This window comes from Aedes albopictus, chromosome 2 (assembly GCF_035046485.1).
Source record: "Aedes albopictus strain Foshan chromosome 2, AalbF5, whole genome shotgun sequence".
Taxonomy (NCBI): domain Eukaryota; kingdom Metazoa; phylum Arthropoda; class Insecta; order Diptera; family Culicidae; genus Aedes; species Aedes albopictus.
The window spans coordinates 429,505,137-429,520,492 of NC_085137.1; the positions used below are offsets into that span (position 1 = coordinate 429,505,137).

The following is a 15,356-nucleotide window of genomic DNA, read 5'->3' on the forward strand; positions in this document are numbered from 1 at the left end:
CAAGTATTATCCAAAATTGCGCCAACCAATTTCAGATGGCCGCGAAGAATATTCCGCGCCATCAAAATATCCTATTAGCTACGTTTCCCATATACACGTTACATATTTTAGTCAGGACACAAACCATACACGAACGATATTCTCAAATGTTCAAATTCAAAGTCAAATGAACTCCAATTGGATTTTACTTGAAAAGATAAAAACGTCAAAAGCTACAAATTCACTAAAATGATCATGAATCTAATTATAAATTATATAAAAACGAACATTAAAATCAAAATCGAAATATTCAAATAAAATAATAATTTAATTTAACCAAATTCAAAACTTTATTTTACTTAAATAGAATAAAAACGTCAAAACGTTACACACTTTGAAAAAAGCTCATTGAAATTTCTTGAAGAAATTGCAGGAGGAACGTAGGATGAAATCCAGGCAAGCGCTCCCGCACAAAATCCGTGAAAAACTCCTTAAGAAATCCTTGCAGGAGCTCTTGTAGAAATCCCATAAATAATTCTTGTAGCGAAAGATCCCGGGAAAATTAACTGGAGAAGTCTCATGAGAAATACGGAAGAAATCAATGAATAAATCCCGGGAGGAATCTTTGAAGGAATCACGGGAGGAACACTTAACGGAAACCCAGGAGAAATTTCTAACGAAATCCTAGGAGAAACCGCAAAAGAATCCAGTGACCAATTAACGAAGGAATGTCGGAATGAATCCCGGGTAAAATCTCTAAAGAAACCCCGGGAAGCAATTTTTGAGGGAAGCCCGAACGAAATATCTGAATGAATCCATGAAAAAATCTCGATGGAATCTAGAGAATAATCCGTGAGTGAAAGAATCCGGAAGAAAGGCTAACGGAATTCCACAAAAACAATCCAGGAAGAATCTTTGACTAGATCCTGGAGCAAACCCTGAAGAATGCCAAGAGAAATGGCCAGAAATGGGTTAAGAAAAGTTTCTGGACCGACCGGGAACGGAAATCGTCACTCACAGCATGGTCTTGCTGACAACATCTGTTTGTAGTTTTCTCAAAGATTCGACTTTCGTTGTAATTGTAATTGTAATTTGTTGTTTCATTGTAAACGATAACCTTTTAGTTGCTACTTTACATGAGGTCAAGGATTCTATCTTTATCTATCGTTGTAAAGGCAAACTATCTGAAAATCTTTCAACAAACAAAATATAGCAGTTATTACTTGAAAAGGAAAATCAATAAAAAAAAGTCAGTAATTCCCTCCGGAATGTAAATATCATACTTTATGCAAAGTCTGTGGATTTCGCTTTCTAAGAACCCCACTAAGCTACCGTATTCAATTTCCAGACGTTTTGGATTAGCAAAAGTACGCGTAGATACACACTCGCCGAACGAGCACGTTTCGAGCAAGAAACACCCCTCCTTTGAAGAAAGGTCGCACGAGCAAAAAAGTAGCCGATGTTGCCATCGTCGAATCGAGGAAAAAATCAATTAGAAGGTTAAATCCGAAAGCCTCAATTCGTTTCGCCCCCCATATTCACTCCGGTTCTGTGTGTTTTTTTGAGTCCAACGTCGTCGCCTCATATGCCGACACTGACTGGATGGAGACTGACTGCCAAGTGCGGATTAGTCAAGTACACATGCATTATTGGTCGATCGGACTCTTTCTCTTTCGCTATTTCTCGGTGCCTAGTAGTTCGCTGTCTAGTCCACTTAGTGTGGCAGGCGTCTCGAAGTCCGTCCGTGTGTCTAGTTCTGCCGCTACTTTGTCTGCCAATTGACCAACGGAGTGTAATGGATTCGGTGAATTTCTCGTGTTTCCAGAGCTCTTTTCTCTGATGGTGAACTGCCATCAACTGTTGCCTTCGCCTCCTCCTCCTCTTCGTCCTCGTGTTTTACGTCGACAGAAGCTGGTGAGTAGTAAGTTTAGTAAACTTGAAAGCGTGGGCTGTTGGTGTGGAATGTTACCAACCGGACCGGTTGACCCAATGTGAATATTATTGGGAAGCGTGCGAATAAAGGCTACATTTGATATAGGGTGACGAAGGGTATTATCGGCAGGTTTGTTCTTTTCGTCATGCGGGGTTTTCGTGGGCCGAATTGTCTGAAATTTGGGCATATAACTCAGCTTGGTTGGGAAGGATTTGAGGCCAACTTTGCAACCAACAGGTTTAAAAAAAAACCCATGACGAAGAGTACAAAACTGCCGAAAATGGGTCCACCCCATTACCCCGAACTCCAATACCCCGAATGTCATTACCCCGAACAGGCCACTACCCCGAAAGCCATTACCCCGAAACATCCAAATAGTGGTGGCCGCGGAAAAGCTATTAGAAATTGATGAAGATGGTTATAAGTTCATTCGATTCTAAAACGGACAGATACCGATTATTCGCGTTCTTTTTTATCATGCATGCTCACTCGTGAAAACGATAGAAGCAAATGCAATGAAATTATAAAGACACATTCATTCAATTTGAGTGATACTCAGTCTTTATGGCCGATGGCTAACGACAATTCACGTGTCTATTCAGTTATTGATCCTGAAGAGCTCGGTAAGCTAAATCTAATATAATTATCAAATCGGCCTTAATTTAAGTTTTTCAAGTTTTTGGTGTAAAATCATGCCCTGAGTTCGAAAACGCGAAGGAAAAAAATTACAGTAGAGCGGAATTTTTTTCGACTTTCCATACAAGGTTGATGATTTGAAATCGATTTTTGTTCTATTTTTAAGCAAAGTCGCTCACTTCACACACCTCATTCTCCGTAATCAATGCTCCGATTGAGCTGAATTTTTTACTGTATCTCGCCTACATGTGATATATCAAAAAACGTTGAGAATTTTTAAATTGTTTTTTTCTTATTGAAAAAAATACATTTCTACATATATTTTTGGAAATTTTGCTAAAATTTAAGGAGATCGTTCCCAAAACTCGCCAATATCTTGAATTTTATCAATCTGACGCAAAACCTGCATTCAGATGATCGAATGGTATTATATTCAGCTTTTAACTTATGGGAAAAGATTTAAAATTGGTTGAACAAAACGCAAGATATTTGAATTTTATTAAATTCCATATTTTGAAAAGTTGTAAAACTCGATATTGAGCTAAAACTGAAAAACTGTTCTACTTTTAATTTTTTGAAGCACGGTTCCGAAATCAGCGCTAAATTATGCTTCAAAAATTGTGGTCGTTGACAGAAGTTCACGACTTTCGTTTTATTTTGTAAACTAGTGATATCAGGAGGCTTTCTATAGTAAATTGATAAAATGTTGATGGAAAATTCATCAATAATGCTTTAAAAAAATCTGGAAATACCCCGGAAAAAATGCTAGACATATTCATTAGAATAACTTGAGTTGAATTCTTGGTGGAGTTTTTACGGGCGTTCATGCAGAAATCCTGAAGGGACATCATGCAGAGAAAGCCTGTGTATTTTTTGGAAGAATTTTCCGGTAAAATTTGATTGAATTCCATGGTCGAATTCAATGTAATGTACAGAAAAGTTTTCTGAAAAAAAAAATCTGATCAGTTCCACAGAAAAACCCTTTAAAAATTCCCTGGTGGAATACATAAAAAAAAATCGGAAAATGGTTTCTGAATGTTAGTTTTTTTTCTGGTTTATGTCCCAGTAAGAAATTTGTCGAATTTCATCAAGGTCGACCTCAAATGTTTATTTAATCAAAACACAGATAAATACTTTAGAAAATAGCATACGCTACAAGCATTTTTTTTATGGGCAAAAGTGTCTATAGAGCATTTCTAGTTGCATACATTCAGTTCTTATTCTTCTTCTTTTTTATGGCTCCTTCGTCCCCACTGGGACTTGCCCAGTCAACTCTTCAACTTAGTGTTCTTAGAGCACTTCCACAGTTATTTATTAAAGGGCTTTCATTGCCTACCATTGCATAAATTTGTATATTGTGAGGCAAGCACAATGATGCACTATGCCCAGGGAGTCGAGGAAATTTCCCCGACTGGAACGGGAATCGAACCCGCCGTCTCCCGATTGGCGATCCATAGCCCTAACCACTAGGCTAACTGGAGACTCCACAGTTGCAACATGCGAATCGCGCAGACGCGACCTTTTTCAATGGATCACTAAAATAACTAAACCCGGGTAGAGGTGAAGTACTGACGATCAAAACGTGATAATAGTTTTATTCAGCGTTTCTCAAACTATGGGTCGCGACCCACTGGTGGGTCGCTGACTGATTTTTGGTGGGTCGTGAAGACTTTGGCGATATAGTAATGATTGTCCTAATTATTTTATATCAAATGGTGTTGTCATCCATTTTCTAATTTACAAACACTCTCTTGAAGAATCGGCAAAGTTATTTCTAGAATTAAGGTTTTGAATTAAATTGAATATTAAAACTACTCTCTGGATTTTGAAATTGTTTCTATAGCTATGTGGTTTCAATCAAAATGTTTGAGATTCTGAAAATAAAAAATAGATTTTCCTTGCGTTCTGGAAAAATAACTTCAAGTTGTTGCTTGCAGTTAGCATTTTCAATTAGATCTACAGCTAAGTCCAGTAGTTAGAATATCAGAAAAAATACCATAAAATCAACAAAAAAAAGACAAATTTCGACAGGACAACAACGAACGTTTGGCAGTCTCCATCAAATTATCTGTTTATTTTAATCGAACTTTGGCACAGCTTAACTTTGATCAAATTCTGTTGAATTTCGATAATCTGATCAGCAGAACTATTATTCTAAAATCTCTGCATGGTGTTTACCCACCTGCCGATCTTTTTGATGTATTTAAAAGATTTTCACGTGAAAACTAAGAAATCGAACAATTTTCGTATCTTTTTAAAGGATTTTGTTAAAGTTCTGCAGATACATATAGGTAATAGCCACTATAGTTTCAACAACTGAAATCTGTGGTGTTCTGTAGTTGTGCATGGAGCTAAACTGATATTTTTTTTATTAGAATCAGGCAAGCTTGTCTCAATCTTTAAGACAAAGAATTTACTGATCATCATTTGGGTACCTTAGCCTAGTTTGACATTAAAAAACACTAAAAGAGAGCATGTAAAATGAAAAAAAATTGTAACATTAAGTGCTACGTGACGTAAGTTTATCAAAATCTTTGAAAGCAATCATATGTATTTATTGAAAAAGGCAGTTGACATTTTCAAAAAATGACATGTTATGGAAATACATGCTGGTGGGTCGCCAAATACTGCAACAATCAAAAGTGGGTCGCAAGCTGAATAAGTTTGAGAACCCCTGGTTTTATTGATATAAGGGATAAAAGATCTGAAAATAATGAAAAATATCAATGTTTGATATAAATATGATATGATGATGATATTTCAGAAGTAATTTTTTGATATTATGTTTAGATTTTTTATCTCTTGCAATCACTTTAATATCACTTTTTGATCTCCATATAAAAATATGATATTATTGAGCTCTTTTTCTCTACCCGGGAAACGGCCGCTATGAAATGAACAGATAGCGCCACCGTAGCCTAGTGTGGTAAACTCAACTGATGTCATTGAGTTACAGTCCATATACAATGGCGCTTTTGTTTTGATGCGGTGGGTAGCGGAAAAGCAGGCTTCAATTAAATTTTAATACTGTATAGGCTTCTATCTGAAGACATGTTTCATGTAGGCACGCTCAGAGAGTGTTGGAAGTGGACATATAATAAATGAACTGAACGTTTTATGATAAAAACTGTAAAACAGTAAAAGAAAACCTAATGACATTTCACAAAAGCTCATGCATTTTTCTTATGTTTAATTAGTTTTTTTTTAATTCACTGTTATGGTTAGATGTAGGAAAAAAATTATGCTTAGTTTTTTCATTGGAACGTAGAATCTAGTTTTGATATAAAATCTCAAAAATTGTGAATTTGAATCGATGAAAAACAAAAAATCAAGAAAAATAAATAATAGTTAGTAGCATTTGGCCATCCTGGGCCAAATTTAGAGGCTGGTAGTCAGCTTTCTGCAGAAAAATAATAAAAAAATCGAAGGGTAAAGTTTTTGGAAAATTGCAATTATATGACGTCTAACATAGATTCATGGAGAATTTTACATTCAGCGTATTTTTTTTCATAGTCCTTAAAATATCCTCAAACATTATCGAAAACATGATTTCCATCCAACAAACCGATTTTGAGTTATATTTTTTTGAAGAAGAAAAATAAAGGCATTTTTCTTACGCCCTTTTCAAAAAATAGATGAGGTAAAATGGTTATGTGCTGATACAAAAGTAATTCACGAAAGCCGAACAAAATCTCATTCAAATTGAAAAATATCGAGTCAAAATGTCAATACATATTTTTCGTTTTTTTGGGCTGGAAATCTTGAACGGCAGCCTATTTTTTGCACCCATAAGAAGCTAGAAACGTTCCATAGAAAATCAAAACGCGCTCCATAAAGAATGAACATATGTTCCATGAAAATGTTCAATATTACCCTTAAATAATTGAAAACTTTCCATACTTAATAGATAACGTACCGGTAAAACATAAAATTTTCTCATTATAAGTGCAACTTTGCATCCATAAATAAATCAGAAATGCACCATAATAAAATACAAATGTTTCATAATGAATAAGAAATGCTCCATAATAAATGAAAATTGTACCCATAGAAAATTGAACATTGCTCCATAAAAACATCAAATTGCACCATAAGAAATAAAAATTACACCATAGGAAATAAATAAATGCTCCATAAATATTATCAAACTGCACCATAGAAAATATGAATTGCTCTATAAAAAATCGAAAATGGTCCATAGTGTCCATATTGCCATAATTCAAATTCGGATATTCAATACTACTTCAAATAGCATTACTTCAGTGGCGCAGAAGTTCATAGTTATGGAGAATTTTCAATTATTTATGAAGCAATTCATATTTTTATGGTGCAGTTTGAAAATTTTATGGTGCATTTATCTATTTCCTTTGGTGCAATTTTAATTTTCTATGGGTACAATTTAATTTTTTTATGGAGAGTTTGTAATTTATTATTAAGTATTTGTATTTTATTATGGAGTATATCAGTATTATTTATTGGTGCAAAATTTTACTTTCATTGAGAAAAATCATGTTTTACTGGTACATTTTACAAAAAAGTATGGAACGTTTTCTATTATTTATGGGCATCATTTCACATTTTTATAGTACATTGATTCATTCTTTATGGAACACAATTCTTAATTTTCTATGGAGAATTCGAAATTTGCTATGGTTGCAATAACCTTTTGCCTACTCGAACGCAAGTGTGTAAGCTTTCAGTCGATGATCCAGCAGACGATGGTCGCTTTTTAGATTATCAGCACTCCATAATCCCCATATATTTACAAAATTCCCAATATTCTACCGAATTGACGAAATGATATTGGACGATTTGGAAATGAAATTGCATTTTTTTCTTCAAAATTCAACATTGTCACAGTTTACTTTAATTTGATAACAATAGGATTTTCAGAGACCTGCGGAGATAGTTAGCTATTTTTCGTTGGTATCTCCTTTTGTCGTGTCTATTTGTGTAATTTGATGAACTCATTTTATGTATTGGTGAGCTCGTTTTATGTTATTAGTGAATTATATATCAGCATTGAATATTTTAATATTGACCATTATTGATCATTGAATATTTTATTTATCCAAAAATCATTATTTCATGTTTGGAATGAATCTCGCAAATAAGCGAAAGACCCGATGACGATTACCCATAACCATTTCCGATCGGATAACGAGCCAGACCACTTACCTTGTAAACCTGTCCGTAGGTTCCATTTCCGACCACTTCGATCAGTTCGAAGATTCCAGCTGGGTCCTGCAGGTTCGGTAGAAAGGAAGAAACAAAGTAAAACAAACTGGTTAGTAATGATGCTCGGACGTGTAGGGTAGGCAGCGATAGAGGGAAGGTTGTTTGTTTATGTGTACAGTAAATCATCAAACGCGCAGTAGTGGAGAGTCGAGCTCTCTCATCCTCATAATTGGAACCGGGTTTTGCACTTTGGTGAGTGCACTGCGACATCAAGAGACAGAAACAAGAAGCTCGTAAATTTGTCCAAAGTCGAGAGGTTGTAAGTAACAACACAAAGAACCAGATGCTTCCATCTGGACGAATGTCGTTTGGTACCGGCTAATTCCACCGGGAATCGCAAAGTGGAGTGCTCGTTAAAGCATCTGAGGACCACAAGTTGACCAGCTGAGACTTACGAAATCTGTCAATTTCTCATCTCACAAACACGCCCCGATTAACCGATTTAACTATTCGACCGGGTTAGTTAGCCAAGCAAACCGAGACTTTTGTGATTGCATAAATTTATTTCGAGCACCACCCGCAGCTACTTACGAGCGAGCGAGCGGCGAGTGAAGAGTGAATGGATCGTGAAGGACTCTTGCTAGGCTGACTACAACAGTGCAGTGCAGTAACGACGAGTGCGAGACCCTGTGCGAAGGCGTGTGTGAGATATTGAGGAGCCACCATGATACTCCGACAGTGAAAAGTAAAAGTCAAACGATGAAGAGCCTCATTGGTAGACCACTGGCACTGGTCGGATGGTGAAGGCAAGGTGCGGTCAGTTTTTTGCAACTGCATAATATTGGGACCAAGTGTTGGTACATGAGAGAGATTGGATTATGCGGGGCGGCCACAAAAGAGTACTCTTGCTTTTAGATGTACTTGAATTGTGTTCATAAGTTTTGTTCGAGTTTGAAGATCGCTGTGGGAGATCGCAGAACTTGCATAATGAGATAATTCTACAGCATGGATGGATAATTTACAGAAAGATGTTTTTATTCTTCGGCAGTGCAGTCTTAAAAGAAAGCATTTCCTACTTTTAGCTAATCGTCGCCGACGTTTCGGTCTTTGAATTGACCCTTCTTCAGGGCCTATTTTATTAGAATTAAATTTATTAAACAAATTCTTAAAATTTCCAGGAACAAACTTATCCTGGTTGTGAATTCCTAATATCCTAAGCTCCGTTGGCCAACTTATTTGCAGCATTCTGTACTATCTAATGCATCTTCAGATCTGAGAAAACCTTGGACCTCCTCGTTGACACGTTACTCAATCGCAAATTGTAGAACCTAGGTACGAATCTATCGCCTAATTATTCCGCAAAGATCGGATGCGCCGCATCCACCATGGCACCATCAACCCAATTCGATATGGAAATCCGTTAGGAAACGTGTGACGCATCAGATTCATTGTCGACGGCGGTGGCGGCCAAGACCGACGACGACGTCGACGGTCGCTAATTATGAGCACGTTGACGATTAAGTCACCGACCGACCGCCACGCCACACCACACCGGCCGCCAGTCACATTCGAATCAAACAGCTCATCAACGAACGACGAACTTGGTTTGCTAGCGGTGCGGTGCGGTGTCGTGTAGTAGAGGTGCAATGATTTTTAATGAACCGCGTCCGTTCGTCCGTCAATTTTCGGCACTCTTTCTGTGTGCACTCCAAAGACTGACCGACGACGACCGACCGACAGACCAAGTGCCCGGTGCACCTTAATTGGCCACCACGCGACCGCACTCACTCACATGGGTCGCGTTGCGTTTTCTGGTGGTGAAGTGCAAGGTCACGGCACTTGTACGATAGGGGGTTGTTACTCTTTCTTGAAGAAAAGATATTGCTATCATATTTCTGGAACAAAGAGGTTTTATCAGAGGCATCTTGGGTCAGTATCAGACACATACAGTGATATATACAATTTGCAGTGGGCGAGCGATTGCACCATCACATTACATTCTTTAACAAGTTCCTGATATGAAAGTTTCCATTCTCGCCTGAAAATAAAAAAAAATACTAGCACATATACATACATGGAAAATTCCTTATTCGTCCCAAGTAGGGATGGGATAATTCCATTTTTTTAATTTACTAATTTCCCTGGTAAGACATGTTTATTGACTACATTATTGATTTTCCAAAACTGACCAGCATTGTCAATACTCGCGAAAGAAAATTCGTAGAATAAATCGTGGAAATCAAAAATGTCATGACATTTTTTTTCATGAAATTTCGTGACAATTTACATTCCTGGCTGGATGGGAAATATTACGTTTTTTTTTTTTATTTGCTTATTTAACTGCGCCTAGTAAGATATGCTTATCAAACTTTTTTCATAAATAACCAGCATTAGAGATGCTCGGGTACAAATATTCGTAAAGAAATGGCAGAAAATAAGAAATGTCATGAAGATCCGTGACAGTTCCCATCCGTGGTTCCAGTCATGCATCCAACTGTGCTCCTTGTGTGAGTGCAACTAATCTAGCGAGTCTGAAATTGCAATTTGAGCATCTATTCACATTTGAAGAACACAATACGAAACACAAGCCGGGGCCCGTAGCGTAGTGGCTACACGTTCACTTCATAAGTGGATGGTCATGGGTTCGATCCCAGCCCCGGCACTTCGTCAATTGCTCTTCCCCACGAGAGCGGCTGGCACTTGAACCTCTGCTGAGTTCCATAGCTCAAATGGACCCGGATAATTAGATATCGGCAAAACGGCAACTCATAATGGACCCCCAATCGGACTGGAAAAAGGAACAAGAGCCACATATCAACATCCTCGTGCTCATCATTCTACCATGGACAGGATAGAAAGTGACAGCAGCGCAAAGGCTGCCAGTTCGATATAGTAGAATAAGAATGAATAGAATACATTTAGGCGCTGTACAAAATTTAAGTGCAGCTGCCAATTGGAATCGCTCACGCAGTGCCCTAGTGGACAAAAGAGCTGTAATTAGGTTAAGTGGTTGAAGAATAAAAATACGAAACATGATCACTATGTGAATTGATCATTTTTTTGGTATTAATTCGAAACATTAGATATACCGCCCGATTAAGCTTTGTGCAACAACACGTCTTTTTTTTTTTGCTTGAAGTGAGGCGCCTGAAAATTATTCGATTGAATGGACGATTAACGTCATTGCTTTTAAGTTGTTTTATCCGCGATATGGGTAATGCTTGCGATTACCGACGCGTGGCTTCAGTGCTGTAGCCAAGGGAAATCCAGTGTAAAACTAGAATAATGTAAAAAGTATTGTTTGAGAACTATTGCATCTTGCTTTGCTTTTTAGATTACCGTGCAAATGTTCAATAGTCAAAAATATTTGTTCACACGTCAAACACCAAAGAAAGTAGCAAGTAAACAAACTGATTATTCCATGCACCATCCAAAAAGTGTAACCGACGCTTAAAATTGCTAGCAACGAAATGAACCAATGTATGCTGAAACTGGTGGGAACATATTGTGGTGTGACAAAAAAAAATTCTGCAGGGTGTCGAATACGGTGCAAAAAAGCAATACAATTTTCTTAATATTGTAATAAGATTGAGTAATTGTTCCTCAAATTCTGTTTCCGTCCAATCCACGTCTATTTTGGGCACAACCTGAATTCAATTCCCAGCCCATCGTCTTCCTGACACTATGGGACATAGAAGGGCAAATCTGGCGAAGTGAAAGTTAAACGGCGATGAAGAACAATTCGGCTAGCTGCTACTTTGGTACGGTTGCCTTCGTCGTACACAAAACCAAAATAAAAAATGACAATTCGTAAGTGGAGTGAAATTAAAACGTGAAATTTCGCCTAGTCATTCGATTTTCAGCGCTACAAAACCAGATTATTAATAGTCTACATCTTTTGGCTTCCACTTGATGAACCATTGGCAAAGGTAAGTTGAAATGTCTGTAATTAGCGGCTTTTTTCGCCTGGTATGACGGGAATTAGCGCATATAAGGAAATAAATTTCTATCCTACAAAAAAATAGCGCTTGATAGCTTCGTTTTATGGAGGATGAGAATATTCCTTTACGTATTGCTTCAGAAATTCCTTCATGAACCCCATCTGAAATTCTTCAAGCAGTTTCTTCCGAAATTTTAGAGATCCATGCCAACCACTTGATAAAGCGTGGACTGGTTGTGCTGTATTTGCCGAACGAATTTTCTGTACGAGTAGTGTAGGTTTGCTGTACCGGTATCTGCTCGGTCTCGGTCGCCTTTTGTTGCAATTCTGCGTTGTCAAATAAAAGTAAGAGAACCCAGAATTTTCAACTTCATTACGACGGTCTCCGAAGAAAACTTTCTAAATAAAATCATCATGTTACAGATTATTTCAGAGAGTCTTCCATGTTGAATTCTTAAACGAAATCTGGCAATAATTGCTTCATCAATTCTTCCATGGTTTTTCACAAATCATTTCAAAGATTATTTGAGAAATTCGTCCAGGAATTACTCTAGAAATTCTTCTGGATATTCATCCAAAAATTTCTCTAGGCATTCCTTCGAAGAATGTATTCGAGATTCCTTCAGAAAATCTACAAAAAAATTCTTCAGAATTTTTTTCTAAAAATCTTGCTAAGAAAATTCTTTCAGAAATTTGTTCGAGTATGGGGTCAAAAATTCCCTCACGGATGCTTTCAATAAATCTTCCATGGATTCATTTGGAAATTTTGTTCAGGGATTTGTTTATAAATTCCTCCTTTCTACAAATTCCACAAAGAATTCTTACAAAGTATCTCGCATGGTTTGCTTCTGAAATTCCTCCATATCTGTCCAAAAAAATATCCGCAAATTTGAGCAGAAATTTCTCCAGGGAGTCTTTTAAAAATTCGTTCAGAGATTCCTTCAAAAATTTCTTTAAACATTTCTTCAAAAATTTCTCCAGAGATTTCTTCCAGAAACTATTCCAGAATTTTTCAGAAAATGTTTCAAAAGTTCCTTCAAAAATTTGTATTGCTGTTACTTTGGAAATTCTTCCATGGATTTCGCAAGAAATTCCCACAGCAACTTCCAATTTCTATAGGAAATCCACTATAGATTTCTTCAAAAGTTTCATGAAGAGTGGTGTAAGAAGGTTGTGTTTGAGTTTCTGCAAAAATACCTCCAGGGATTTCTTTAGAACATCCTTCGAAGATTTGTTCAATATTTTCGTGGGTTTTCAAGATTTTTTTTCCGAAAAAAAAACAAATTAAACATTTGCATCGGCCAATTTCTTCAGCAATATCTTCAGATTTTCCTTCAGAGATTTGGTTACAAATTTCTCTGAGGATTACTTTGAAAAAACTTCCACAGATTTTTCGATAATTCTTAATGGACCCTTGCTGAAATCCATCCTAGGATTTATTTAAAAACCTTTCACGAGTTGCTGAAAAATTTTCCCAGGGATCCTTAAAAAAATCTTTCAGGGACACCTTTGGAAACTCCTCGTAGATTTACTTTGAAAATGCTAAAACCCTAAAGAAGTTCGGGTAGAACTTTTTTTTTACAAAATCTTCTAGGGATTCCTTTAGACTTTAAAATGTCGTCCTGAAATTTCTCCAAGAACTCCTTAAAAAGTCTTGCATGGATAGTTTCCAAAAATGATGCATGAATTACTTGAGAAAATACTTTAAGATTTCCTTTCAAAAATCTTGCATAGATTGTTTCAGAAATTCATCTACGAATTTCTTCTTTTTCAATTTTCATAGAGATTCTTCCAGAAATTTTTCAAAGCATATATCTAGAAAAATTTCCATGAACTTTTTCAGAAATACTCTGCTTTATTTTTTTTTGGAAATGATTCACGGATACATTAAGAATCAGACATTCAGAACACCATCAAAAATTTTCCCTGAAGCTTTCCAAAGAATTTTCTCCAAGGAATGCTTTAGAAATTCTACAAGAGATTATTGAGGAAATAACCAAGATTTCTTCACATTCCTTTGTCTAGATATTCTATCAAGATTTCTCTTTCAGTAATTGCTCCAAGGGGTTCTTAAGAAAGTCTTAAAAGATCCTCCGAGGATTCCTTTAAGAATTCAGCATTTCAGGATTTCTAAGAATTAAACCGAAAATTGTATAGAAAATCAGCTAGTGCTTTCATAAAAAAATGACAGGAATATTCAACTAAAACTCGAAAATTACTTTTCCAAAATTTTTGCTAGCAATCCTAATGAAATTCCCGTACCTTCAGAAATCTTCACAGAATTCATCCAGGCTTACAACCAACATACAAAATAAACGGCATCAAGGGAAATTTGAGAATTTTAAAGCCAGTGAAAATATACTTTTCTGTGAAACACCAAAAGTCAATTAGCATTGTTTATTCCACCAACACGTAACTTATTCGATCTAGTTCTATGTAGTTCAATATTCAGGACTAGGCAAAAATAATTTTTATTAGTGACTTTTCAACAGGTGTTCCATTGGAATCAGGAAATAAAGTGAAGCATGTAATTTGACAATATCAAAACATATGTTAGTAAGTGTACTTTGAGTAGTACTAAATAAATGAGAGTTGCGATGGGGATCTCGGTCGCGTCGCATTATTCGAATGAAAAAACGAAATGTGACGCGTGTTTTGGGCAGGTGCCCATTGTCCTTCCTCGTGAAGTGATAAAAACTGGATGCACACTTCTTAGCCAACAGAATTTGCAGAAAATTGAAGGAGCCAAGGAGTCTTTGCGGTCATTGGACGATATGGGACTAGGTGAAATCATTCCGATTTTTTTCTTTACATTTTAGAAGGAGTTGGGGTAATTTCGCCAATGCTTTTTTCATGAGAACTCCTGGAGTCTGGTAATATTTGCAAATAAATCTTGTAGCTATGGTGCTGGGCTAATATTGAAGCAATAAAAATGTTAGAAGAAGATAACTACAGTTCACAACAATCATTGAGCAAATTAAAAATAATTGGCTTAATTACCTCAACGGCTATCGATCACAGGTAACACATGGGACTACTCTTAGTAAAATACATAATTTGAAAAAAACTACCCGACTAGAAAAATATATCAAGTTTATAACACATTGTGTTATGATGATATGAATTTTTTCTATAACTTATTTTGTTATAAATTAGATGCAGGATGATGTTAAAATAACTAAAACTGTAACAAAAAGTACACCGGTCTAATCAAAATAATAACCTATTTTGTTATAATCAGAACAAAATCATAACACAATATGATATAAATTTTAGCTTCAAGAAAACTAGTTTCTATCATATTTTGATACAATTGTGTAAAATGATGTTCTGAATGTCAAAGAATCAGAACTAAATTATTTCACAATGAGTTATAGAATAACATTTATAACATATTATGATACAATTGAGTTATAATATTTTTAAACACCTATGATGTTAAACATGATTATATCACAATGAGTTATACATATCATGGTTTGTTATAATTATGTTATATTTTTGTTAGAATCTTCTAGTCGGGTATCTAAGCTTGGAAGTATATTCACCGTATACTCTAAGTTCAATACTGTGAGAAACGCGATCCACGCCTTACCCTACCCTACTAACAAATACTCCTTCCCGAGACAACTGTGGGGATGCTGTGGATTCCACGGTTTCTAGTAATAACGGTTGACGAACTAACATTCC

General features: G+C 36.2%; 1 protein-coding gene across 1 annotated transcript in view; it reads right to left on the minus strand.

Moving 5' to 3' along the window:
* Positions 1–15,356, minus strand: part of LOC109406566 (serine/threonine-protein kinase mig-15) — a gene marked incomplete in the record, with an annotated part of 267,320 nt that overhangs the window by 184,808 nt on the left and 67,156 nt on the right. Inside the window, 1 exon segment of the mRNA XM_062853630.1 lies at positions 7,727–7,792. Coding sequence (XP_062709614.1) covers positions 7,727–7,792 — 66 coding nt within the window.